General features: G+C 35.5%; 1 protein-coding gene and 1 long non-coding RNA gene across 2 annotated transcripts; one reads left to right on the top strand and one right to left on the bottom strand.

The window, feature by feature from the left end:
• Positions 1–6,435: 6,435 nt before the first annotated feature.
• LOC126968366 (uncharacterized) lies at positions 6,436–8,572 on the bottom strand. Its single transcript, XR_007730192.1, has 2 exons — positions 8,434–8,572; positions 6,436–6,919 (listed from the first exon to the last, which is right to left on the bottom strand). It is a non-coding gene; the product is annotated as an uncharacterized LOC126968366 (long non-coding RNA).
• LOC126968352 (uncharacterized) lies at positions 7,446–26,128 on the top strand. Its single transcript, XM_050813337.1, has 4 exons — positions 7,446–7,774; positions 19,840–20,009; positions 21,283–21,403; positions 24,795–26,128. Exons 1-4 carry the CDS (start codon positions 7,519–7,521, stop codon positions 24,941–24,943), a joined length of 696 nt encoding a protein of 231 aa, XP_050669294.1. The 5' UTR covers positions 7,446–7,518; the 3' UTR covers positions 24,944–26,128.
• Positions 26,129–27,118: the final 990 nt, after the last annotated feature.

The following is a 27,118-nucleotide window of genomic DNA, read 5'->3' on the forward strand; positions in this document are numbered from 1 at the left end:
AAACAGGAACCTCGTTGAAAAAAATTTTGGAAAGTGTCCAGCTAATTTGCATTTGGGTTTACCGTCTCAATTATTTGTTTATTGTGACATAGTGGAGCCTCAAATCGTTGGAGATGTTATGACACCCCTTTTACGAATAATACCATTGGATCCCTCAAAATACATATATGGAGCGTACAAAATGCACGTTTTCTCTCCTCCCCATTACCTACCTGTGATGCGTAGAGAATTTGATACAATCGAAATAGATATAAGAACAAGCACCGGTCAAAAGATACCATTCCAATTTGGAACAGTGTGCATTAAACTCCACTTTCAAAAATTATAATGTACGGCAAACGTGATAATATTTCATGTCCATATGAACACTATTATACTCACCAGGCCGGATCGGGTATCGGAGTTATTTATAAAGGAGCACCGTATCAAAGAGGTCATGGAATCGGAAGTTTTCTTGGGGGGCTGTTTAGATCTATTTTACCACTACTGTCTAGTGGTGTTCGAACTATTGGTAAAGAAGCATTAAGTACCGGTGTAGGTATATTATCAGATATGGTTAATGCACGCCCCATGGAAGATTCAATAAAAACTCGTCTAAAAGAAGTCAGCTCAAATTTGAAACGAAAAGCCGATGCTAAAATAGATAATATCAACATGTTTGGATCTGGGTATATAACAAAACGAAAACGTCGTTCTGCGATCATTCCATCATTGACTGCGAAAGCGAAAGCTATTAAGAAATTAAAATTGAATCAAAAACAAATCAAAGATATATTTACTGATTAAATATGTCATTTTTACATAGTCAGTCTTGTGAATGCATTAAGTCCGAATTGGATTTATTTGCATTACCATCAACTCAAACTAGCATTGAAAGTGGACTATGGATTCATTATAAGCCCATTTCATCACTTGCTGATGATGGACCAATAGAATTTCAAGTACCTGGGGCAGGTGATGACTATGTGGATTTATCCCATACTTTACTCCATATAAAAGCTAAAGTTTTGAATCAAGATTATACAAAACTGACAGTACCGACAGTTGTGGCCCCAGTTAATAATTGGTTACATACACTTTTCAGTCAACTTGATGTATATTTAAATCAAAAACTTGTATCGCCACCGAATAATACATATGCATATCGAGCTTATATTGAAACTCTATTGAATTATGCACCTGCTGCAAAAGAATCTCATCTCACTTGTGGTCTATGGTATGAAGATTCAGCTGGAAAAATGGATGCAACTGATGAACAAAATAAAGGATTTATTAAAAGACAAGAATTGGCTAGTGAAAGCAAAGAAATAGAAATGATAGGACATTTACATGGAGATTTATTCAATCAAGAAAAATTTTTGATTAATGGCGTTGACATGTGCGTAAAGTTAGTTCGTTCTAGAGAAAATTTCAATCTCATGGCTTCATCAACTGACCATAAATTTAAAGTGTCTATTACAGATGCAACTCTTATTATTCGAAGAGCACGAATCAACCCAACTGTGCTACTTGCACATCAAAAAGTTTTATCATCTACTACAGCAAAATATCCAATCACGCGAGCAGAAGTCAAAGTTTTAACTATACCATCAGGCATTCAGGGGAAAACCCTTGATAACATATTCCTTGGTCAAATACCCAAAAGGTGTATAGTCGGTTTTGTGAATAATGCATCCTTTAATGGTAGTCTCACAAAAAACCCATTCAATTTCAAAAATTATGATATTAATACATTTTGTTTATACATAGATGGACAACAGATACCTTCAAAAGCCTTACAGCCATCGTTTGACAATAATATTTTTACTACGGTCTATCATACGTTATTCTCAGGAACAGGTATACATTTCCTAAATGAAGGCAATGGAGTATCAAGAGAGCAATATGCCAAAGGGTTTTGCTTGCTAGCCTTCGACTTAACACCCGATTTATCAGCAAATTCTTCAAGTCATTGGAATCTTATAAAACATGGTAGTGTAAGATTAGAAGTTCGTTTTGAATCAGCTCTTACACAAACAATTAACTGTATTGTTTATGCGGAATTCGATAATGTTATTGAAATTGATAAAAATCGTAATATTTCTGTAGATTACAGCAGTTAGAATATAATAATTAATGTTTGAATCGTTTGTATCCTTGTGTATTTTTTATGTTGATTAAATACTAGATTACCTTATAAATTTATATAATAAAAATATGTATATAAAATGATATTTTGTTTTATTATGGTGAAACATAATGGCACTTAAATGATAAGTTCAATTATTGATAGTTTAATGGAGTCAACATTTCCAGATTGTACTAATGACTACGTAAGTATGTAGGTACAAAGTTCGTTTTCAATCAGCTTTTATATTATAATAAAATTGATGAAAATATAATTTCATCAAATGTTCATAGATTTATATTTGAATCGCTTGTAATGATATTTTGTTTTATTGTAACCATATAAGTTTTAAATACATGAATAAGATACATTAAAGCCTTATTTATTGAGTGCTTATGTTATTATGATCCACATAACTATTCAATCATCGCAACTGACAAGACCCTGTTCTCAACTAATATGAATACAATCGAGATACAGAATTATTTGAACAAAATCGAACCCAGTATTAAAAATAATGTTTACGCGGCAAACCGATTGCCGATATATGTTGTAACGCCCTGTTATATTGTCAGCAATTTAGATCGACTTAACACCCGATTTATCAGCAAATTCTTCAAGTCATTGGAATCTTATAAAACATGGTAGTGTAAGATTAGAAGTTCGTTTTGAATCAGCTCTTACACAAACAATTAACTGTATTGTTTATGCGGAATTCGATAATGTTATTGAAATTGATAAAAATCGTAATATTTCTGTAGATTACAGCAGTTAGAATATAATAATTAATGTTTGAATCGTTTGTATCCTTGTGTATTTTTTATGTTGATTAAATACTAGATTACCTTATAAATTTATATAATAAAAATATGTATATAAAATGATATTTTGTTTTATTATGGTGAAACATAATGGCACTTAAATGATAAGTTCAATTATTGATAGTTTAATGGAGTCAACATTTCCAGATTGTACTAATGACTACGTAAGTATGTAGGTACAAAGTTCGTTTTCAATCAGCTTTTATATTATAATAAAATTGATGAAAATATAATTTCATCAAATGTTCATAGATTTATATTTGAATCGCTTGTAATGATATTTTGTTTTATTGTAACCATATAAGTTTTAAATACATGAATAAGATACATTAAAGCCTTATTTATTGAGTGCTTATGTTATTATGATCCACATAACTATTCAATCATCGCAACTGACAAGACCCTGTTCTCAACTAATATGAATACAATCGAGATACAGAATTATTTGAACAAAATCGAACCCAGTATTAAAAATAATGTTTACGCGGCAAACCGATTGCCGATATATGTTGTAACGCCCTGTTATATTGTCAGCAATTTAGATAGTGATAATAAGCCAGGCACTCACTGGGTTGCAATACACATTGATGAGCAGGGTATTGGACAATACTTCGATTCATATGGTCGTCCACCTCAGGGATTCCAGCTGATGTTTTTACAAAGGAATTGCAGAATGTATAACTACAATACTGCAAGAGTACAGAATGAATATACCGCAGTGTGTGGCGAGTACTGCATAATGTATCTATACTTTAAGTTTAATAAGAAGAGTTTGAATGATTTCATCAAATATTTTGAAAATGATACAATCTGCAATGATGTTTTATTATATACTTTATTTAAATCATGTTTTAAAAATAAATAATAAATACAGAAACTGTCTTTTTAATCGTAGTAACGAATGTGGTAGAGGTAATTAGTAAATTACCTGTATCACGTTCATGGAAATTTAGACATTGAGTCGCTCACCAATCATTAGCTAAATGACCAGTGATTATTAATGATTATGGATCTGTTTAATTTAAAAAGCTAACTTTGAAACTATAAGAGATATCGAAAAACGGATCAGCGCAATCACTCGGAAATACATCAAAACCCCCAGTTTGACACCAAACTTCTTTTTTTTTTTTTTAGTAGGCATCACGAGCAAGTGAGCCAGAATCGAGGAGCCAGAACCGGCGAATCCCTACTACTGTGAGCCAGAACCGGCGAATCCCTACTACTCTTATCGACGGTAACTCACCTTATCCGTACACGCTGTCTGTCAATGAGAGGACGTATAGCATACCAGCGATAGAAGTTTGTATGAAAATTGCAATTCACGCGGCAATTTAGGCGATAAGAATGACTTATCGGGTATATTGGGATAGCTTCATATTATTGACAGATAATTACTGAAGGTAGAAGGTAGTAATTTATCTTTATCTATAGATAGTATATTGGGAACGGTATATAAGAGGCCGGCAATGCTTCTGTCATTCCTTTGGTGTTGCAGGAGAATGGAGGCGGCGGTGATCACTTAATATAAGGTGACCCTAGTGAATAAAAAAAAGTGTGTGTGTATTTTTGTAGATACGCACGCAAGAAGTTATTCTTCTTTAGCGGAATAAACCAAAAAATCCATATAAAAATTATTCTTCGTGCTATTTACGTTTGTAGAAAAAACAATATTGTAAATACAACAAATTGTTTAGATGTACAAGAGCGACATCTCAAGTCAATTTACTAATATGCAAATATTGGATTTGAGCAGGCTATCAACTGTAAAGTAGATACTGTAGATGAAACCACAACCTGAGAGTTGAACAAAGCATACAAGATTTTATGACGATACGTCACTCGAACGGTTAGCTAAGTTGGGAGAGCACTGGCACGGAACGCCAGAGGTCGTAGATTCGAGTCCCGCATCGTTCATTAAATTTTATTTGTGTAAGTTCATGAGATAAACACAGCGTGCAAAAGAGAAGAAAAACAAACAAGAATAATGGAGATACAGCCAGATAGGAAAGTTAATTGAATCTATTGTTATTATAACCGAATTTGATTGACAAGTCGTAAACAGACAGCAACACTAGGCATACAATCAAAATTGGTCACGCATTCAGCTCGTTTTTACTCTAGTAAGTATTATTCAAACTCTATGAACTGCAGAACCAGAATGAAACTCAAGTTGACAGCGTGGCAAATCTTATGACATCTCCGTTCATGTGTACGAGAAATTGTATGAACAGAAGCGAAACACAAAATATGAATTACAATGAGGCATTGTCGTCAATGCGGAACTATTGCCGTTCACGATATAATTAGAAGTGAAAGTAAAATATTCGAACATGCAATACGATGAATTCTGCGTAATAATATGTAATAGATTACTTTGAAAGTCATTCATATTTGGTTGGATTTCTTTTTAATTACAGTTTAATACCTACCTACCTACCCACGGACTAGTAAAAAAATAAGGACTCCGTGTCACTATACATAACAGTGTAGCACCAAAACAAGCCGATTAACGTGTAAATACATAGCTCCACGCACACACTTACACTACTGCAGGCCGATAGGCGGCCATTATGAGAATTGTCATCGTCTGTGACAGATCAGTTTGCGTCTCAATAAAATATTTTAAAATGCCTTCATGCGTTATATATGATTATTTAAGGGAGAAAAAATTGTGTAACTAGTATACCCCGTAACCGAACACACACTAGCATAACGGTGCTTCACTTGCTAATATCACGGCGCGGAGTCCATCTTTTTGTACTCGTCTGTGGGGCCTCCCTTAAAAATTGCTCTGTAGTTTACTCGTAAATCCAGTGTGACCTCCTAAGCTAATGAACGGATTTAAAAATGAAGGTTTAGGATATAATATGTTGGTGATTACTTATCCAGAATCAAATTTGTTTGAAGTGAAAACTTCTTTAGCGGCTTTGAGCACTTTTCTTGGGATGTGTATAAAATGTTAAACTCGCGTCAGGACACGTGACCTGATCGAAAATTCATAAGACAGTCGTTGAAATTATGGATGAAAGTTGATTTTCTGAGAGATAAACTTTTTCATGTAAAATAATTGTTATAGTTCTGAACTGTAAATTTTTGTGAACGATAGCGCAATAAATGAATTTTTAAACACATAAATGCTTGTACTTTTATACAGATAAATAAAGCAATTCGTGCGAAGTTATTCCCTAAACACTTCAAAATATTCCAAAAGCACAACGTTAATCTTCAAATTTTCACTTCTGCCGGCACTCCCGGAGTGCAACGTATTTTTTTTAATTAGAAATACCTATATATTCGCAAAACAAATGATTTTGTCAATGAAATTTTATTACTTAAGACAATTCACACAATGATCGGGTGCGGTACTTAATTTATGCGTCGCAACAAGGTTTGCTTGTAAAAATATAAAACGCGAAGTACGTTGCTGGTGTCAAAATAATGATTTTAACAGTTTCTAGGAAAGTAATTAATGTGCCTATGTACGTACATAACATCATCAAAAATATATTGTGAGACAAGAGTTAAAACGTTTATTTCTTTAAATTTTTCTCTTAATGATTCGATTAGAACCTAGGTATTTGTGGCGCAAATAGCTCTCTTCAGCAGCACGAAGATGGTATTAAGATCGGCTGCACCCATAACAATATACATTTGGCACATACACACACACACACACACACACACTCACACCTTTATCCATTAATATAGGCAGAGACAACATTTGCTTCTATCCTTACAAACGTCACGAGCTTCCTCTTCATACATGCTCGCTGGTTACGGGTGCGTCGGACCTTTCCTTTCTTCAATACGTCTCCAATTCGACGAATATTTCTACGAGGTCTCCCACGACTGACTTGTCCACACACACTTGCCTCACATATTTGATAAGTCATTCTTTTTTATCTGATTCGCTCCACGTCTCCAAGCCATTTCAGCATCCCTTTCTCTGTCTTTGTCACAACATCTTCTTTCAAAAAGAAGAATACAATGTCTGAAAGAAGATATAGATTGGGAATTATTACTATGAATTATTTTTTCGGTTTCACCACCTCTCCCTTCAACAAATCATTCGCATCTACATTCTGATTTTTAGCGGTTAAACCAGTAAAACGGTGCGTCAGAACTGAGTTATGTGCAAGCGAGCACCCAATATTGCTATACACATCTGATCTGAATTGGTATGACTCCCTTGTATAAACATTGCACATGTTAGGTTCATGTTTATTTAAAGCAAAACTTGTTCTGAATTTTACAGTTGACCAGACAACATAGCAATCTATGTTGTCTGTTTAAAAAAAAAAACTTTTAAGTTCGAAAAAGTTATTTTAAATCTTTGTCTAAATTCACAATAATCACTGTATTTGCCTAATTTATTTAAATATGTAACGGGACATGCATTGAAAAAGAGCGAAAGTTTTTTGTTAAAACACGTCACCTTGTCTAGGTCGGTGAAAGAAGAAATATGCCGGGCCGTTGCTCCAACCAACGGCCAAGCAACAGTTCTGAATTCACCTTACGAGAGTCACTACGCCTTTAGCGCGATTTTAGTAAAAATGCTTTTTTAATTCAATAAATATATTAAATTAAACAATGATGGATATAAAAGACATTATAAAATGGTTTATTCCATGTTTCCATGTATTACTTTGGTGCGCGCGAAAAATAAGTGCGCGTTTGACAGTTGTGTGTTTATTTTTAATTTTATGCCCCACTTATGAAGCTAAGGTCTTAAGTGATACTAACGTAGCTATAAGTAAATCAAATACCAAAAGTTTAGATAATTTTAGTGCAAATAAAGTTAATTTTACAGGACAAAGTGATGAACATCGAGGCGATACTTCTATTGGTAAGTTAAATTATAACGACCCATGTCGATGTTATTGTTTTTAATAACGGCAAAAGAGCTGTTTTTGTATGTCAAGAGTAAGTGTACGCAGGGAATATATGACAATACAGCTATATTATTAAATTGTGAAACATTTTCATTTTTTTTTCGAAAGGCAATCGTTCTCAAATTACTCGTCTCTACTTTTTTGTGTGTATCACCCGATTTCTCCGTAATTTGAGTACCAATATCAAAGATTCTTTTGTGAAATGATATCGGCGGTTATAAGTAGAACACTCATCATTCGATAAATTTTCTGAATGAAATTTCTAATCGTTTTTAGTGGAGGATCTGTTGTGTCGTGACATCGTCCGTGTGTACGCTAACCATAGATAAGAGTAATAATATCAGAAAACATCTATGCGTGCATCTAGCGTGACAACACCTAATCTATTGCTGTCTAATTGGGATTAGTGACATCAAAAGGATGATCAGAAACGGGAGATGAGACAATTCACCTCAAAATCTCTTCATTTATATGCCGGTTCAACATGATAAGCAATGTGTGTCTGTAGGTCAGTTAAGGGTAGGCTCCCTTAATTACATGAGCTTTTCTTGAGATTTTACAACTTAACTAAATATCCTATCAAAGATAAATTTTAATATATGTATTTTCAAACCTTTTTGTTTCTGATGCCTTAACTGAAATCACGATTGAAGATATTTGTTCGATACTTTTTTTTAATCGAAAACGAAGCTTATTTTTAAGAATTTGGTAATTTGCTTGAGAACTACATCTTCCATAAAAGCGAAAAAAACTGGTGCGTCAGTTCCACGCCGTAAGTTGAATTAAAAAATCTTTACTTTAAAGATGTATGAAAAACAATTGGATGTCAAACAATTCAATGTTGACCCATTCTCTAAATCTAAAATGTTCTAGCTGTCGCGTCAAAGAAGTTTCATCCAGATATTTCATACCAAGGAGGTTTTGTTTTAATCCAAAGTAGCCAGTGTGCTAAAACGCTCCCGATACCTGAGAGTCTTTAGGACATCAATCGAAAATTGTTATATTTTTTAAAACTTCAAACAAAACTTGAGTTCTATGCAATACAAATTATCAGAAACATAAATTAGTACACATTAAAGCAGGATTTTTAAATTGAAAGATTTTTTTCATTGTGAATAAATTTCTGAATGCTGAATTCAGCTAGATTTATACGGGTTGATTATTTTGGAATTATTTTTTTAATATACGTCATTGTATAGGGAATTTATTTTATTAGAAAAGCGGCATTATTTGAAATAAAAACAAATTCTATTTTATATTTTTTTTTAAAAAAACGTCTAAATAAAATTTATTGAAGTAGGCGTTATTTTGCGGAAATCCATAATTATCCCAATATTCGTCTTCAAACAATTCGACACGTGTTTCGCCTCTACACAAGGCATCCTCAGGAGATATTGACTCGCCAAACTCTGGCAGGAGACTGAAACACAACTAAAACGTTTAAAGACAGAGCCGCGCGCTCATCTTTAAGAAACCTAATTGCATTTTTGTTTTGCTATTATCTAATTATGTATCTAATCTTCTTAAACCCCTATAGATCGCGCATCGTTTCCATGCCCAATGCATTGCATCTCAATTAAACAAATGCAAATATCGTAATCTAGCTTCATCGCATCGTTGTCCGAGCCATGTCACCTATACCGCGTTCATTGGCATCTTTCAACACGCTCTTGGACAAAAATGCTCAATGGGACCCGTTCAATGATAGGTGGACTTACCTAGTTTCTGAACTACTAAGGTACGCGGAGAGCATTGAAATTGTATAATTCATTCAATTATTCTTTAATATTCCCTTTTTTGTTTGTATTTTTTCCTAATTTGTGTTTCGTCTAGTTTGTGTAAGTAGCACTGCCGTGCTAATTGGACAATAAATAAGTACATAAATTCATTAAATTATGCATAGCTAATCTGTTAATAAAGTAACTGGTCTACAATTGTATTGAATTAAAATAAAAAATAACGAAACAGCTTTGTATGAGTCATTATCCCTACCAATATTATAAATGTGAATGTAAGTTTGTTTGAAACGCATTTACGGCGGAGCTTCTGAACCGATTTTGATGGAATTTAGTACAGCGATAGACTAGACCCTGGGAAAGGACAAAGGCTTCATTTTATCCCGGAAAAATCCACGGTTCCCGCGGGATGTGTGAAAAATTGAAATTCACGTCGATGAGCTCTAACTTTACCAAATGTAGGTTTAGTTTGCAATAGCAATCTTCCTTGAAATAAGATTCACGTAAAATGTTGGGGAAGGCAGCGAAAACGGAAACCAGAACTGGAACAGGACATGAGATAATCTTCAATTTCAATCTTGCTTATTATTTGTAAAAACCCTTTATCTACGCGGGCGAAGTCATGGGCATCAGCTGTTATTATATAAATAACAATTTTTAAAACAGATAACATTTCGTAGAAGAGAAATACTTTCACAATGCTGTAGCTTTCGTTTTCCTGTTTGTACTTCGCAGCCACGATAGTTTTCCACTTGATAACAATTTCCAAGTAATTTTAAAACGATAATGTTATTATTTAGTTTTTACCGTTTTCCACGTGAGTGCCTCAACGGCTAAATGAGGGTAATAATGTAGTTCCTAAGTAAAATCAGTCTCAAATCTATCTTCGTATTGACAAGTAAAAACTTAAAGCAATTTGGTGACATTTATTTATTTATTTAGGCACATAAAAGCCATAATAAATTAAAGCTAGATAACTTGGCGTTGCGTAGAGACGTCGCTTCATTGTGTGTCTTCTACCTCATTTATCACGGGGAGTGTTCCGAAAGGCTGTTCAAAAACGTGATTCCTGCAGCCAAATTACACCTTCTCACGACACGCCACAAATTAGGATATCATCCCTACTATCTGGATGTCGTTCACCAATAGTGCGGTTTTCAAGGAACTTTCTTCCACGTACAACCAAGTTCCTAGTGCGGTGTTTCCGCGGCGATACGACATAGCTACCTTAAAAAAAAGCGCGTACACCTTCCTTAAAGGCCGGCAATGCTCCTGTGATCCCTCTGGTGCAAGGTCGCAAGATAATGTGAGTGGCGGTAGTCAGGTGACCTGTACGCTCGTTTGTTTTCCATAAAAAATAAATAGCGTGCTTACAAAGTACATATGTCAGAAGTGAAACTTCTTTGGAAAACTAATTTTAAAATCTCGTTTATATCAATTATCCTAATCTGTTTTCTAAGCCAAATGTTTTTTGTCAATATTAGAAATTATTACATGTTCTACTTACTCGCGGCCACACGCTTTACCTGCACGATACAAAGCTAATGGGGAAGATGTTCTACGTTTCCGCGACCGCGCACTGAACCTATACGATATAACTCTAGAAGGGAAGTTGTTCTACTTACTAGCGGTGCCACGTGCTTCATGCTACGTTCGCCCTTTCTCACTCTATCTCAATCGGTCTCAATCTCCCTATCCCTCTTTGTGACACTTTATTGGCAGATACGAGTATAGACACTGGATTTAAAAAATGATCAAAATTCGTTCTCTGCACCCTCAAGAATCTCGGATTCAATATCCATATTGTTGAAATCATAAATTTGAGCGGCGGCCATCTTGGATTTTAAAAATGATCCCGAATTCGTTCTCTGCGCCCTCGAGAACCTCGGATTCGATATCCATATTGATGAAATTATAAATGTGCGTGGCGGCCATCTTGGATTTCTAAAATGATCCCAAATTCGTTCTCTGCACCCTCGAGAACCTCGGATTCGAAATCCATATTGTTGAAATCATAAATTTGCGCGGCGGCCATCTTGGATAAAAAAAAATGCACGATACAGTGTTTGAAATCACAACAAAGTTTCACTTAAAAAGTTAAGAGATACAGCTGACAATATTTACACACATCTGTATTGTACGTCATATTGATAGAGATTTCACCCATCCAAAAAGTGTCTTATATTATATATATATTTCTATAATTATTTATTTATCGAGTATGCCAGATGAGATGAGATGAGCATGTCGGTGATGTAAACCCATTAGATTTTCCCCTACCAACCGACTTAAACCTCTAAAAACAGTGACATAATAATATTGTACTCAATTTCATATTACGATCGCATTTTCAGGGTTCAATGCCCGAAGAGTAATTAACGGAAACCTGCCAATTAACACCTCAAGCAATGTAACGGCCGTCTAAGTGCATTTCATTACTCTTTTAGCGTCGCACCTTGTTTCTTTTACGAAAATATTTTAATTTGTACTATTGTAGTATTGTAATTTTGGATAGAGACTGCAAAAACCAAAATTAAATGGAGTTCTTTGGAGGAGGCTTTTCCCCAAAAGGGGTCCATAAAAAAACAAAGATAGTAACTCAGAGTAAGATTAAATAAATTAAAATTAAAAGATTAAATAATTGTTATTTTTGCATGGAATCAAATAAAGCTTCATTATTATTATTATTCTCTTTATTATAATTTCATCTTATTTTCTACACTTATACATATAACATATTTATAAAAAACAATATTACGATTATAAATATAAAAAAATAGAGTCCCGCCGGCCGCGGCGTTGGTTCACGACAATTCCGCCGGTGGTTAGGGCGACAGACTGAGGAACTTCCGCACGATGCATGCCGTTCCCAAAACAGCTGCTTTCTGTAACTAACCCCTTATCCAGTTATTAAGTGAGAGCCTCTTGAGATGATGGTCGAGGCTCTTTGCTATAAGACCGTTTACGGAAACGACTATTGGGACAATTATTGTAGAATCAACATCCCACATGTCAGTAACCTCGTGTGCTAAGTGTAGGTACTTCAACAATTTGTCTGTTTCAGCTTTCACAAGGTTATCATCACACGGGATGGTGATATCAACAATAAATGCCCGACGCTCTAACCGATCCACCAACTCAATATCAGGCTTATCAGCAATGATAGTTCTGTCCGTGATGATAGATCGGTCCCAGTAGAGCTTGGCACGGCTGTTTTCCAGAACTGGCTCCGGATTATACTTATAATACGGGACTTCAAAATGCACAAGATTGTATCGAAGAGCAAGTTACTGATGGATAATCCTGGCTACTTGGTTGTGTCTGTGCAAATACTCTCCATTGACAAGACGAGAACAACCGGAAATAATATGTCTGATTGACTCACCAGGATGATGGCACGCCCGACATATGTCTACTGTGCCATCCTTCATGGTGTATTTTCGGTAGTTATTTGTCTTGATATCTTCATCAGCAATTGCACAGGCAAATCGTTCAGTTTCCCCAAAAGGGTCACCAAATCGTAGCCAGGTCACAGACGATCGTGTCTACATCAGGTCCGTAGATAGCCCGGTAAAACCGTCCATGAAGCTCTTTTCCCCACCATACATTCAAGCGATCTTGGGTACTGAGTATCACCGGTTTTCGCCAATTCTCTTTGGATAAAGAGAGCGGAGTAAGTCCATTGTCTACTGCCACAATTTCTCAATGCATTGCCCATTCTGTACGTAGGAAATATTCCCTGAGATTATATTACAGCTCACGATTATGCAGGTTTTTGGCACTTAGAAACACGCGGCCTCCACATTTCCGTGGACTGTATAATCTCATCAAAGATGAGCGTGGATGGTGCATCCGGTATGTCGTCAGTAGTTTACGGACCTTTCTATCTAGGGCGTCAAGCTTGGTCTGAGTCCACTTTAGAATGCCGAAAGTGTATATTAATAGGGGCATTACCCAGCTGTTGAAAGCACGTACCTTGTTTCCACCAGATAGGAGACTTTTTAAAACTTTACTTAGTCGGTTAAAGAAACGTACCGTCACCAGCTGTTTAATGTTCCTATCTAAAAATCCGAGGCATTCTGATATACCAAGGTATTTGTAGGTTTTTATTATTATTATTAAATATTATTGTACGTATTATGTTAACTTTCGTGTACCTTTTAGGGTTGCCAACATTTTGTCGAAGATATTTCTTTATTTATTTTACTTTAATTAAAATGTTTAACACCAATTACATTAATAATGAATTCTAAAACTATTGCAAGATATGGAGCTATGACATCAATTACTGATCTTATTATTGTTACAGATATCAGCAGATTTTTCATGTAGAAACCTGAAAGTTTCGATTATTTCTGTAGGGCTAACAAAACTGAAATTGAAAATTGTTTTTACATTTATAATTAACTAGCTGATTCGACTGACTCTGTTGTGTGAATAGAAAAAAAATTATGTTAGTATTCGAGAATAATTTAGTCTAAAGCCATCGCAAACCAGTAATCAAAGTAAATGAGTTAAAAATGAAACAAAAACGTATTTCTGAATGATTTTATAATTTGTAGTAATAAAATGATACGGATTCATATCTCATTTGTGTAATCAGCTTTTAAACTACCGCTTTAAAATTGCCAATTTTTTAAAGTATTAAAATGGACATAGTATGTTATCCTTAGGATATTATGCCCTCGTGGACTTTTCTGTTGATCTACATAAGATACACAATTTCACTATACATTACTTTGTAGTTTCTCAAAGGGTTTAGACAGCGATTTCGTTGAAAGCTCCCTGACGGTTATTTTTTCCGACACCTCCTACAAATATCGTTAATGTATAAAAAAACTAAACTAATTATATACTAAAGCCTTCCACGAGAACCACCATCATAACTTTAGCTGTTAACTGTAACCGTCTAATCTTCGCCAGTTAAAGCTATTGTTAATGTCGCTAGTTACAACCTGTAAAAGGTTTCAAATAAATATTCGATAGTGACTTGATAGCCTAAGATCCCACTGCTCGATTCTGATTATTTACAGTCAACTGTTTTTTTTTTATTTTAATACAAAATTGAAGTTTTATATTTACTATTTACGATGAACCATGGTTGCCAATTCAAAATGGCCAACTAAAATTAATTTTATCATAAAAAACGCATCATTATTCAGTATTTTACATCAATGTAAAGTTTTACTTCCAAAATAAATTAATTTTCAATTCATTTCTTTTTAAAAATGCATTGCAGTGCCAAAAGTATATTGAAGCCAAAATTCTGAACGACATCACTACCGCGCCGTCATTCGGTGAGTAATTTCATTAGCTATGGCGCCCTTCAAACAAAAATATGCAATGAATAATGCTTGCAAAAACCGCCTTGCCGACATCCCGTGAATAGTAGCCCCCTCTAGTGAAATATGGATTCGGAAACCAGAAATATATTGGTATGTGCGAGGATCAAAGTAAGTGCACCATGATGAGGGTTAACGGTTTCTCCATATTGCGACGCAAACTTGCTAAGTACGGAAGCGATCAAGGTCATTTGAAACTTTGTGAAAACGACTCTTAAGATCTATCGTATCAAACGCTTTATATAGAACATTTCCGATTGAGTTGACCAACATTTCGCAACACGAGTATCTCTCGCCTTAATCACTCGTACGGCAAAACAAACTCGGATAGGCTTAATTTCTGATGAAATTGGACGAAGTGAAAGGCTAATATGACAGCTAGGAAATATGGCTCACTGAAGCTCTAAATTATATGTTTTATAGAAATCGTGGACAAAGAGCGTATTTGTCATTTGACATTAAGTGACTCTTGCAACACCAAATAAATTGGGTATTTGAAATGTGAACTTTAGTGAGTGCAGTGAGTTTGCGGTGATGTCCCCAGTCCCATCTCAAAAGACCCGTGATGAAAGACTCCGAACAACCGTGACTAAAGCCGTTTAAACATATAAAGTACTACAAAGTTATAGGCGTTTAATTAAAACTCTTGGAGTAAGGGATTTCGTTCCTTGTTTCGCAAACCAAAAAAATACCTACTACGTGACGTAACCTTTTGGATATCTCTGTCTTATAACCTTTTTGTTATTTAATTAGTTTTTCATCATTTTATTTATTATTAAATCTGATTTCAAAAAGGACAATCTTGATTTCAGTATAATCTTTAAATATAAAATTTTCGTATCAAGTTGATGTCTGTTATCAACTCCATGACTACAGAACCGATTTTTATCAAATTGTGAATACTGCGTGCAGTTTGATCCAACTTGAGAGATAGGATAGTTTTTATTTATTCATTCATTTCATTAAGTTTATTTTCATTTATTTCGATCTGTGACACCCTTCACTGAGTGGCAATACTTGCGGTGGCATCGTATGCCGGGTCGTCTCCTTCCCTCAAATATGTGCAAGGGGAAAGATGGCTAGTCCATGCATCAACTCGTGAACGGGTGCTGCTTATGGTTCCAGATCAATCTGTTATAGTTAATAAATCATTGTACTTGTTGCAATTACTAACTCACGATCGAACTAACGATCACGGCCGTCCCCTTTTTATTGCGACACCAGAGGAATCTCATGAGTGTTTTTTTTGAAGATATCGTTCTATATAGCTTGCACGTGGAAGAAAGTTCCATCAAAATTGTAAAGCATTGTAAAGATGTTGGGGATGAAATTTTAATTAGAGGAGTGTCGTGCAAACTAATTTGGCCGCAGGAATCGGCACACTTAGTGCTAGGCCTAGAGTGCGTAAATAATATTCCAACAAATCAAAATCACTTTATTCATGTAGGTCAAGCAAAATGACACGTATGAATGTCAAAAGTTTTCTTTTATTTTTATATTTACCACCACTTCGGAAAACTTTGACCGTTAATGAGGAGAAAAGTCAAAGTCAAAAATATTTTATTGACATAAAATCGAAAGATTGCTAGTCAACGTGAATCACAAAAAATACAATCTAGATACATGTTAATTACACAATAGTTTAAACATATACATATTTTTAAAATAATTTTATCCACTAAAACAATATAAAGATAAAAATCCATAAAAATAAAAAATCAACTACAATACTATTCAATTCCAAATTGTACTATCGTTTACGTAATCTTCAATACTGCAATAAGCCTTCGACATAAGTTTGCGCTTAATAAAAGATTTAAATTTATTTATTGATAATTCAGATACATTTTTTGGCATATTTTTTAATAAAATCTAACCTAACCCATTGAATCAAATCATTAAATCTGATATTCTGTAATTTAACTATGCTAGAGTTAATATATTTAAACAAAACAAATCTTAAAACTATATTTACAATACTATGACTACATAAAATTAAAACTATCATTCGGTGGAAGCGTATCTAAAATACTGGCAGCATTTCCGCGTTGGATAGCTAGGCTGATCCGTTGACCGAGATAGCTGCCAGCGCTTGGGTTTCCAGTAGCCTTATTGAGGCGCGAAGATAGTATTTTGAACATTCTCCGCGCCTCTGGGCCCCACGGGCCAAGTGTCTCGACACCAAAGGGCACAAAGATGTATGACTCACTGAGACCAACATATTTGCGACGCTTGCCGTCTTCGGCAGTCGAAGCAGCAGCCCAACCACCAACTGAAGTAGCTTGGATAAGAGAAGGAGCCAGAGTGTCAATGCAAGTCGCGTCCCACACCAGCGCTCTTCCCCGTGCCTAAGCCACCAGCGTCATTCCATCAGGACGCTTGCCATCGCGGCGGATAATACAATTTGGCTCTAAAACAGCAGGTATATTAAGAGCGGCAAATGCCCTGCGGATGACTTCATTAATGCTGGCGTGACGACTGATACGGCCTGCCGATTTTAGGCAGGATAACCCGTGGCATCCAAGAGCCTGAACGCAACATCTGCATTGATGTGGTTCATTCAATTTTATACCTAGCCGGAGTGATACGCATATTGACAATGTCATATTGTCAAGTAGCGTTCCAATAGGCGCAGAAGACAAGGCTTCTAATGAAAAGCCTGACCTATTTTTTGGCAATTTATTGTAAAATTTAATACCATTGCTTGCAAAAGAATTGTTTATCTTACAGAGCCTAGTAGGGGGCACTATAAGCTTGTAATTATTTCAGTGTTTAAATTATGGTTGTCGCTTATTTTACTATATAAATTATAATGTTTATGTACCTGCAGGAGATTGCTATAAGTATATTGGCCGTACATGGTCATAATATGAATATCTTTGAATTCTCGTGGGCTCATTTGGTATATGGCACGTATAGCTCTCTTTTGGAGTATGAAGATTTGAGTTACTTCCGCTGCACTACCTCATAGTATAATGGCATACGACATAACGCTATGAAAATAGCTAAAATAGACAATTCTTGCTATATCTATATTAGTTAGTTCTCGTATCCTTTTTCAGCAAAAGCTGCTGAACTTAATTTATTAGTTAAATTGTGTATATTAGGCCCCCACTGAAGTTTGGAATCTAATGCTATACCTAAAAAAACTGCATTATCATCAATTTTCAATTCTGTGTAATTAATATTTACTTTTGTATGTACTTTCCTTTCATTTGGCAACGTAAGTTTCAAACATTTTGTTTTAATTTCATTCAATAATAAATTATTCATATTGAACCATTTTGATAGTCCAAAGCATTATTTATTCTATCACACTGATCTTTCTGACGTTAGATTCTAAATAACAAAGATGTATCATCGGCAAACAAGACTATATGATACTTGTTATTGATAAAAAATGTCAGATCGTTAATATATACCAGAAACAGGAAAGGACCCAGTATTGAGCCCTGAGGTTTTTTTTGCCCTGAGGTACGCCCATTGAGACCAAAGGACCAGAAGATTGTTTTCCATTTACATTAACGAATTGGATTCTACCTTGTAAATATGATTCTAATAGTTTCAGCGAGACTCCTCGTACACCGTAATGATATAATTTATTAGTAAGAGTCTCTCATGGTGAACACAATCAAACGCTTTTAACAAGTCACAAAAACACCCAAAGCATCAAAAGAATATTCCCAAGCCTCAAAAATATTCTTTATTAATTCGACACCAGAATCAGTTGTTGATGAACCTCGAGTAAACCAAATTGATTTCTATGCATTAAGTTATTTACATAAAAATGTGTCGTAAACTGCAGTAATATTTTTTTTAAAAAATTTGCTTATTTAGTAGTTGGTAAGACTGATATTATAGGTCTATAATTATTAGGATTAGTTACACTGCCAGATTTAAAAATTGGACTAATTTTGCTATATTTAAGTAAATCAGGAAAATCACCCTCATTAATACAGCTGTTATAAATTGAGGCCAAGTCAAGAGCAATAATTACAATTAATGATTTAGCAATATGAACTGAGACACGGCATAAGTCACTGGCTCTTTTGACTTTAAGTAAGTTAAATACTTTAATAATATAATAGGGAGTATATGAAAAAAAAATTTTACTTTCTGGTACACATTCATTATGGCAGCGGAGGTTGTTGAGGAATTCAATTTCTTTGTTGTTGAGACTGGAATATCGGTAAAAAATAATTTAAAAGCGTTGGCTACTTCAGTGTCTTTGTTTAAAAGTTTGCCTTTTAATTGTTATTTGTGCTTGTTATTGACTCGACTTGACCGTCCTGTTTCATTATTAATAACTTCCCATATAGTTTTTATTCTGTTTGTGCTATTTTGGATTTTCGAACTTACAAATTTGGATTTAGCTGAGAGACAGTCTGCTTTGAATACTGTTTAACATATTCCTTAAATGTATCGCTGCTGTTGAATTGTTTTCCTCCGTTTATGTAAGTCAAGTGTTGCCCATTCGCTGAACGTTAAAATATTCGAGACCCTTATCGATCTAGGTATAAATATTTCTTTAAAAAGATTGACAAAATAATGAAAATATAAATTATACTTTGCGTTTGAAGACAGGTTGTTCAATAAAAACGGCAAGAAACTCATTGACACTGTTTTAGATCAACAATTACAACTTCATCTTTTTAAAAATCAATTCAATTACAACATATAAGCCATTAATTATACAGCCCTTATTTTGCATTCAAAGGTTGTTAGTACTTTGATGTGATTTTCCCTGATCGATGAAGTTTTTCCCCACCGGCTGCACGATGTCGTCTGCCCATCGCTGCTTCTATTGCATGGTGGTCCTTTCCATTTGGTGGTCTCTATTGGGTACCTTCTGTCCGTGTAGCGTGCAATGTGGCCAGGCTATTGCCATTTAGAAAAAAATGTACATGTAAAGATCTACCATAATTATGTTCATATTTCCAGGTCGAACGTTTGGACGTCCATTCAAGCGAATGATCCAAGCCTTGGTCCCGTTGGCATTCCAGATGGGCGCTGCGTCCACCTGGGCAGTAATTGCTGCGATGGTCGGCATCAAAACTTTAGCTGTCACTTTGCTGATACTCAAGCTATTGCTGCTTGCTGCTGCTGCAAAGGTAAATATGAAGTTTTAAGGTGTAATGTACGTATTTGCCTTATCGTCGAGGATAATATGTTGCACAATTAAAATTTTAATATTTATGTGCATGTAAAATCCCTTAACTTTTTCTACAAATGGAAAGAAGCTTTAAAAGTTCCCATTAATAAACTTGGATCAAAAATTAAAATTGAGAACTACCGGCCAATATCAATTCTTAATGGTTTAAGGAAACTATTTGAAAAAATTGTCTGCAAACCCATTATCCCTACTATTGATATGTCTATCCTCTTTGACAATACTTGAACAGCATGGTTTTATGAAAAATCGTTCTTCCGAACTAACTTGACTAACTTGCTGTTCACCGATAACGTATACATATAACATTACTGCAGAAATTAAATTTACTCGTAATTTGTGGAAACCTGTACAGATAGTTCACCTCATTTAACATGAATCGAATGCAGCCCGTCGTGACGGGTAGCGCCTCAAGTAACTTCGTGTCAATACCATCGGGCGTGCCACAAGGGTATAGGGCTCTCTTTTGTACAATGCCCATTCATTCGACATTTAGTGTTTGCAGACAACAAAAAAATCTTCCCTAGAATACGCGACATTGATGACGTCAACGTCAACCGTAGAACCAATACATTTCGACTACAAGATAAATGGCGTATCCATATCTAAACTGAGCTCCGTTAGAGACTTGAACAGTTAGATATGAACGACCAGATTAATGCTACAGGATATTATAAGTAGCTGGGATTCATCAAACGCGTAACTCTTAATTTCAATAACATAGAGTGCATGAAAACTCTGTGTTCCACTTATGTTCGCTGTACACTTGAGTGTGCAACTAACATCTGGTAACCCTACTATACGTACTATACCATACACACCCAAAGTATTAAATCCATATAAAAAAAATCCTTAAGTATCTAGTGTTCAAACAATTTAAAAACTTTTCATGCTATATGGAAGCTTGAAAGCACTACGAAATTGACACTTTAGAGAATCGAAGAAAGCTAAGCGATATTCGGCTATTGCAAGCAATATTTAATGGTAAATTGATTGTCCCTCCTAAGAAGTCTCTACAAGTACAAAGTACACCTAAAAAAGAAATCAGTCATCAGTTTTGGCCGTATTCTTCTACTTTGTCAGTCAATCAATGAAGAGTTATTAGGTAATGTCCTGCGTGGATGAGGGGTTAATGTCGACCAAACAAGATTTGCCATGGGTTTATAGACGTGACGCCACTAGTAAAATCTCATACCTTTTCTGTGTAATTTCAGTTTGGAACTCTATTCGCAAGCAAACACCATTCACACGGTTGGGAGAGTCCAACCCCACATCAGAAAGAGATTCACCTGCACATACACAATGGTCAGCATGGGGAAGAACATGTTCCTATATGTGAGTATTTATTTTTATAAGAAGCATTGCCATCATTTTTAGAAGTGTAGATGATAATCTAATTGATGATATTTACATATCGAGTTTTTCTATCATCTCTGGTCCAATCATTTGACCGTGTCCTGAGCAGAGCTGTCTGTGAACAGCTAGATCACTTGGCGGAGCGCTGTAAGGCATAAAAATTGAAAAATTTGGAAACCCACGGCAGTCAATGAATCTGTTTAACGAGCGAGTTTGACTGCATTTTAAACTCGCTCAAATAAAAAAAGTAAGAAAAAATTGTTTGATCTCGATTTTTTAACAACAATTTACTGGAAAATGAGAGGTTGAAAAGGGAACAAAATGTTTATAGTAAAGATTTAAATTTTATATATTTTAATAAATTATATTTGCATAGTAACTTTATTGTTAATTTATGCGGTTTTCGCAAAAAATAACGATTTACAAAAAAAATATCATCAACTATATACATTATTGTTCATTATTGTCGTCGCCGTCGATCTCGTTGATGTCGATTGTATGTGAAGTATTAGTACAGCTGTCACCATTGCATTCAAAGCAAGCAGCATTGCAGTTTAATCCACTCCTTCCACAATTCCAGCACCCACAGGATGCTCCGCAATCTGTTTTGCAAAAAAATAATTTTTAGTAATGATTCTAGAGCTGGTCGCTGTGTCATTGTTTGCGGTATCAATATTTCCAACTCCATTCTTCTGGTGATATTTCTCTTCCAAGCCATGTTTGAGTTGGACGACATACTCTTTTGAAGTGTTCAAAAGCATCACCTGCAACAGGTGGTAAAATCGGCAGTTTAACGCAGGTATTTTCAGCAGTTGCTTTCAAAAAAGAGTTATTTATTAATAGATTAAAATCTTTTATTTTTTGGGGGGCAACGTATAAAGTAGGAGTGCATGTAATACCAGGCTTAAACAATTGGTTTATATATTTGCATTCATTCTTTAAAACTAAGCTTTATAAATAGCTTCTTGAGCTACTAAATCTATGACGCCTGCAATTATTTTATGGATATTGTAACAATATTCACTTTTCTCTTCACTTATCAAATTTAAAATAGTTTTCTTGAAATCAGAGGTTTAAGTAACTAATTTGTTGTGTTGGGAATTTGGACTTTCTTCTTTCTTTCGTTTTATCCGCATCTTTTTCGCATAAAATGCTACTGCTTTTTCAATCATAGTCAATTGAGGCAGTCGTTCGATGTATTTTTTAGGTGGAGAGCATGCTGATGGTTTTTAAAGAGGTTTAATACACCCTTTATTGATTATAATTGATGATTATTGATATTTTAGTCTGCATACTGAATGCACATAGACAAATTCGCGAGTATTTAAATACTGAGAAAGTCCATCCGTTCTTTCTGCAGAAGCAGCTTTTGCGTTGATATTACTCTAGCGACTTTTACAATGTCACCACAAAAATCGCATTTTTTTAACTTAACTTTAATTACTTTATTTCCCAAACATTACAATAATTGATAATAGTATTACAAGTTGAAAATGTTTCTAAATTATATTATTAATTATTTACATATGTGTTGTTCGTTGTAGAAAAAGCTATCATTACTTGCCGTGCCTAGTATCTGAATAATTGGCCTCGAAATTTCATCATCTGGAAGGCTAAGCCAAATTGTCTTCGAAGAAACTGGAGATCATCAATAGATAGAATGGATACATAGTTCAAGCTGGCCCTCATTTAAGCGCTCTATGAGGCATAGGTCCATAAGGAGCATTGGTCTCATCTGTGGTATGGTACATCCCATCGGATCTATTTGACCGCATTTACCGTAGACCTACTATTATTGTTGAGGTCTGGTACTTGTACAATAACGGCCTGATAGCTTAGCATTATATGGAGACGTCGCTTTATTGCGCGTCTTATACCGCACTCTCTTACAACAACAGAGGATTATTTCTTCGAGCGTTCTTTTTTGGGAGATACCCATGTCGTGTCGTCCAGCAGAAAAGCCCTAATTAAGCGAAGATTGTATAGTATGCTGCGAGAGTGGAGTTCGGTGGCTGGAGTCGCCTGGTGGTTACCTGATGATAATTGCAATGGAGGCTTAAATAGACTGGCTCCAGAACTCACATTTATTACTGGGAGTGTTCCGAAGAACTGTCTGATCTGATCCTTCAAAAACTTCGCACCCCATGCTACAAACTTCTAGATGTGAGCCATTCCTGGTGGTTTTCATGGAAGTTTCTATCACGTACTAGCAAGATGAGTCGATACAATACTTTTGTAATTTTTTATGGAAGAGTAGGAAAAAACTAGCGCTAGAGTCACCTGCTGGTAAGAGATCATCGATGCCCCCATTCTTTTACGACACTTGATGTACTATTCAATGCAATAAAAATATATTTATTTTCTCTCACAATAAAAACTTAGTATACACAGTTTATTAAAATCTATATTTAAACATTGTTTAATTGAGAGACCGGTGCTTGAAATAGGTAACGAATACCTGTGCTACAAGTCATCGGGCCCCCAAAGCACATGGATATCAAAAAATAGTTATGTAATAATAAAACTTAACTAAATAAAGAAAACTTATTTAGATAAAGAAAGTAATTGAGAGAAAACATTTTCCGTGTTGGAAAATATAAAGCAGACACAATACGCCCCTATCAAAGTGTGTTTTAAAACAGAGAATTGGTGTTAGTGTGGGTAATGGTTATGTGAGGGGGTGTGTGTGTAGTGACTTGGTGTATGTGTTGTAGAAAATTTTTACCTTATAATATTAAGTTTTCAGTTTCAATGTAGTCCAAGTGTTTCAGCGATTCAAATAGATTTTTTTTTATGTTTTTGATAGTTAACTGTATGTAATTTTAACACTTTATTTATATTATTAAACAAAACACTAGACGAGCAGGACGTTCAGCTGATGGTAATTGATACACCATGCCCATTACAATGCAGTGCCGCTCAGGATTCTCAAAAAACCCAAAAATTCTGAGCGGCACTACAATTGCGCTCGTCACCTTGAGACATAAAATGTTAAGCCTCATTTTCCCAGTAATTTCACTGGCTACGGTGCTCTTCAGACCGAAACACACTAATGCTTACACATTACTGCTTCACGGCAGAAATAGGCGCCGTTGTGGTACCCGAACAGAACGTATTAAATTTTAGTACGCTAAATAGTTTATATTTTATACGGAGCGGATAAAATTGGAGCGTTGCCAGCATTTTAAGCGGTTGTGCTAATTTATGAAAGTACCTGTGTCGCATCGCTAAACACCGCAAAAGGAAGCATATTCGACAGCTTGGTTGTACGTGGAAGATAGTTCTTTGAAATCCGCACTGTGGAGGAATGCCAGACATACTGATGTTGGTGATGATATCGTAATTTGTGACATATTTTTTCTCTTTTCAGCCCCATGGAGTAGAGAGGGAGTTCAAGCTTCGAACCCGAGTGAAACGAAACACGTCAACGTCGGGTTTGATCCCTATGGGGGACCACAGACGATCAGCACACCTTATGGGCATTACATGAAAATAGATCCAGCTATTCAACCCCATTGAATTCCTATAAATAAGAAATATATCCGTAGATATAAGATAACTGAATATAAAAGTCTCAGGCATCAATAATATCTATGAGAACTTAAACTTTGTTCAAACTTTACTCACGTAAAACTTAGCTGAGTGTAAACATAGCATCACCACTTGGCGTTGTGTAGAGGCATCGCTTCAGTGTGTGTCTTCTACCGTATTTATCACGGAGAGTGTAACGAAGAGCTATTTCACCTCATTCCTGCCGCCGAATTCCACCTTCACACGACACGCCACAAGTTAGGATATCATTCCCACCATCTGGATGTTTGGCGGTCTTCCACAGTGCGGATTTCAAGGAGCTTTTTTCCACGTACTACAAAGCTGTGGAATGACCTTGTGCGGTGTTTCGGGGACGAAACGACATGGGTACCTTCAAAAAAAGGGCGTACACCTTCCTTAAAGGCCGGCAATGCTCCTATGATTCCTCTGGTGTTGCTAGAGAATGTGGGCGGCGGTGATAACTTAACACCAGGTGACCCGTACGATCGTTTGTCCTCCTTTTCCATTGTCATTTGACAGCTGAAATTATACTAAGGTTAAGCTAAGACTACAGACAGTACAATGCAAAAGTCAAGTTCTCGTTTTATCACACTCACCTAAGTTTTACTTAAGTAAAGTCTGTGCAAAGCCTTAGATAATTTATAGGTCTAGATAGAGCTTCTTGGTGCTAGACAACTGATGAAAACAGGCCAGGTTTATTAATTTTGTGTGCGTGACAAGCAACGCCTCACACTTGCGATTTGTATGTCATTTTGTGTTAGTGTGCGTGCATTGCTCAAAATAAAGTTTAACAGTCAACCTCAATTTTTTTCGACGTGTTCATAGCTGTCACAGCCTATCTACGTATAAATGATCTAAGATAATTGTAATTTAAATAAAGCAATTAGTATGCCATAGAAGCTATTACAATGGTATTTAGGATTGTTAATTTAACACTAGTGAAAACGTCATCAATGAGAGGCTTATAATACGAAATACAAATTTTTGTATCTGTATTCAAATTCAAACATTTCTATTCAAAATAGGTTATATATATTCCCCTGGCACATTTCCTATTTGGGGTCGGCCCTCCTGATACAAGATCGCCACTATTTGCGATCTTGGGTCATTACTGGTGGTAGGCCTAGCATCGTCATGTCTTTGCCACCGGTTCTAGGCCATATAGTTGGTGGGCGGCCTCTGCCTCTCTTCGCCTCATCCATATCCATGACTCGTCTCGTCATATGGTGTTCGTCCCTACGCATTACATGCCCATATCAGCGTAATCGGCCTTCCTGCATTTTATGATGTATAGGTGCAATTTTAAGGGTGCCTCGGATATATTCATTACGAATTTTGTCTAACCGTGTAACACCCCCAGACCAACGCAATTTTCATTTCGGTGACATGCATTTTTTGTCCGACACACTTTCTCATTCCCCAGCATTTGGATCCATAGAGCAAAGCTGGTCTCACTGCTTGTTTGTACACGGTGCCCTTAGTTTTAATTGGCATTTTTGCGTCACATGGAACACCGGTAAGAGATTTCCACTTCAGCCATCCTGTTTTTATTCTATTTTGAATATCACTTTCAATATTGGCTTTAGTGTTAATAATGTGTCACTTTTAGAGAAATTCCAGTGCACCTCCCTCCAATGTTACCAGCCATGCTTAGAAGCTTCTTTGAAGTTCATACTACAGACTACATCATCATCATTACCATTCAAAATACGATATAATATAACTAATTGAAAGTAAAAAACTACCACCCGTTCAAATAAATTCGAGTATTCTAATATAGTAATAACATTTACAATTTACTTTATACAGTATCAATCAGTAACAACTACTTACTTAAAGTCGGGATTCTGAATATTTTGGCACTGAAAATATTGTAGAAAATAATGTTTCTTCACGAAGATATCTAGTGAATACTATTCTGCATTTATACTAATGTGCTATAGTAAGATGGAGGTCGAAGAATGAGCAGATTGCTCGACTCAGTAAAAAGTTCCAAGAAAATTTACTTTGCACAGGAAGCCGGTTAGATTATGAGTACCCCAACGGCGCCTATTTCTGTTGTGAAGCAGTAATTTGGAAGCATTACTGTATTACGGTCTGAAGGATGCCGTTGCTAGTAAAATTATTGGGCAAATGAGACTT

The sequence above is a fragment of the Leptidea sinapis genome, chromosome 15, assembly GCF_905404315.1.
Source record: "Leptidea sinapis chromosome 15, ilLepSina1.1, whole genome shotgun sequence".
Classification (NCBI taxonomy): domain Eukaryota; kingdom Metazoa; phylum Arthropoda; class Insecta; order Lepidoptera; family Pieridae; genus Leptidea; species Leptidea sinapis.

Excerpts from the sequence above, each read along its gene's own strand:
- LOC126968352 (XM_050813337.1), top strand. The coding sequence starts at position 7,519 with ATGATGGATATAAAAGACATTATAAAATGGTTTATTCCATGTTTCCAT. Across the intron at positions 7,775-19,839 it reads TCGAGGCGATACTTCTATTG|GTCGAACGTTTGGACGTCCA; the intron begins GTAAGTTAAATT and ends TCATATTTCCAG. Across the intron at positions 21,404-24,794 it reads GGAAGAACATGTTCCTATAT|CCCCATGGAGTAGAGAGGGA; the intron begins GTGAGTATTTAT and ends TTCTCTTTTCAG.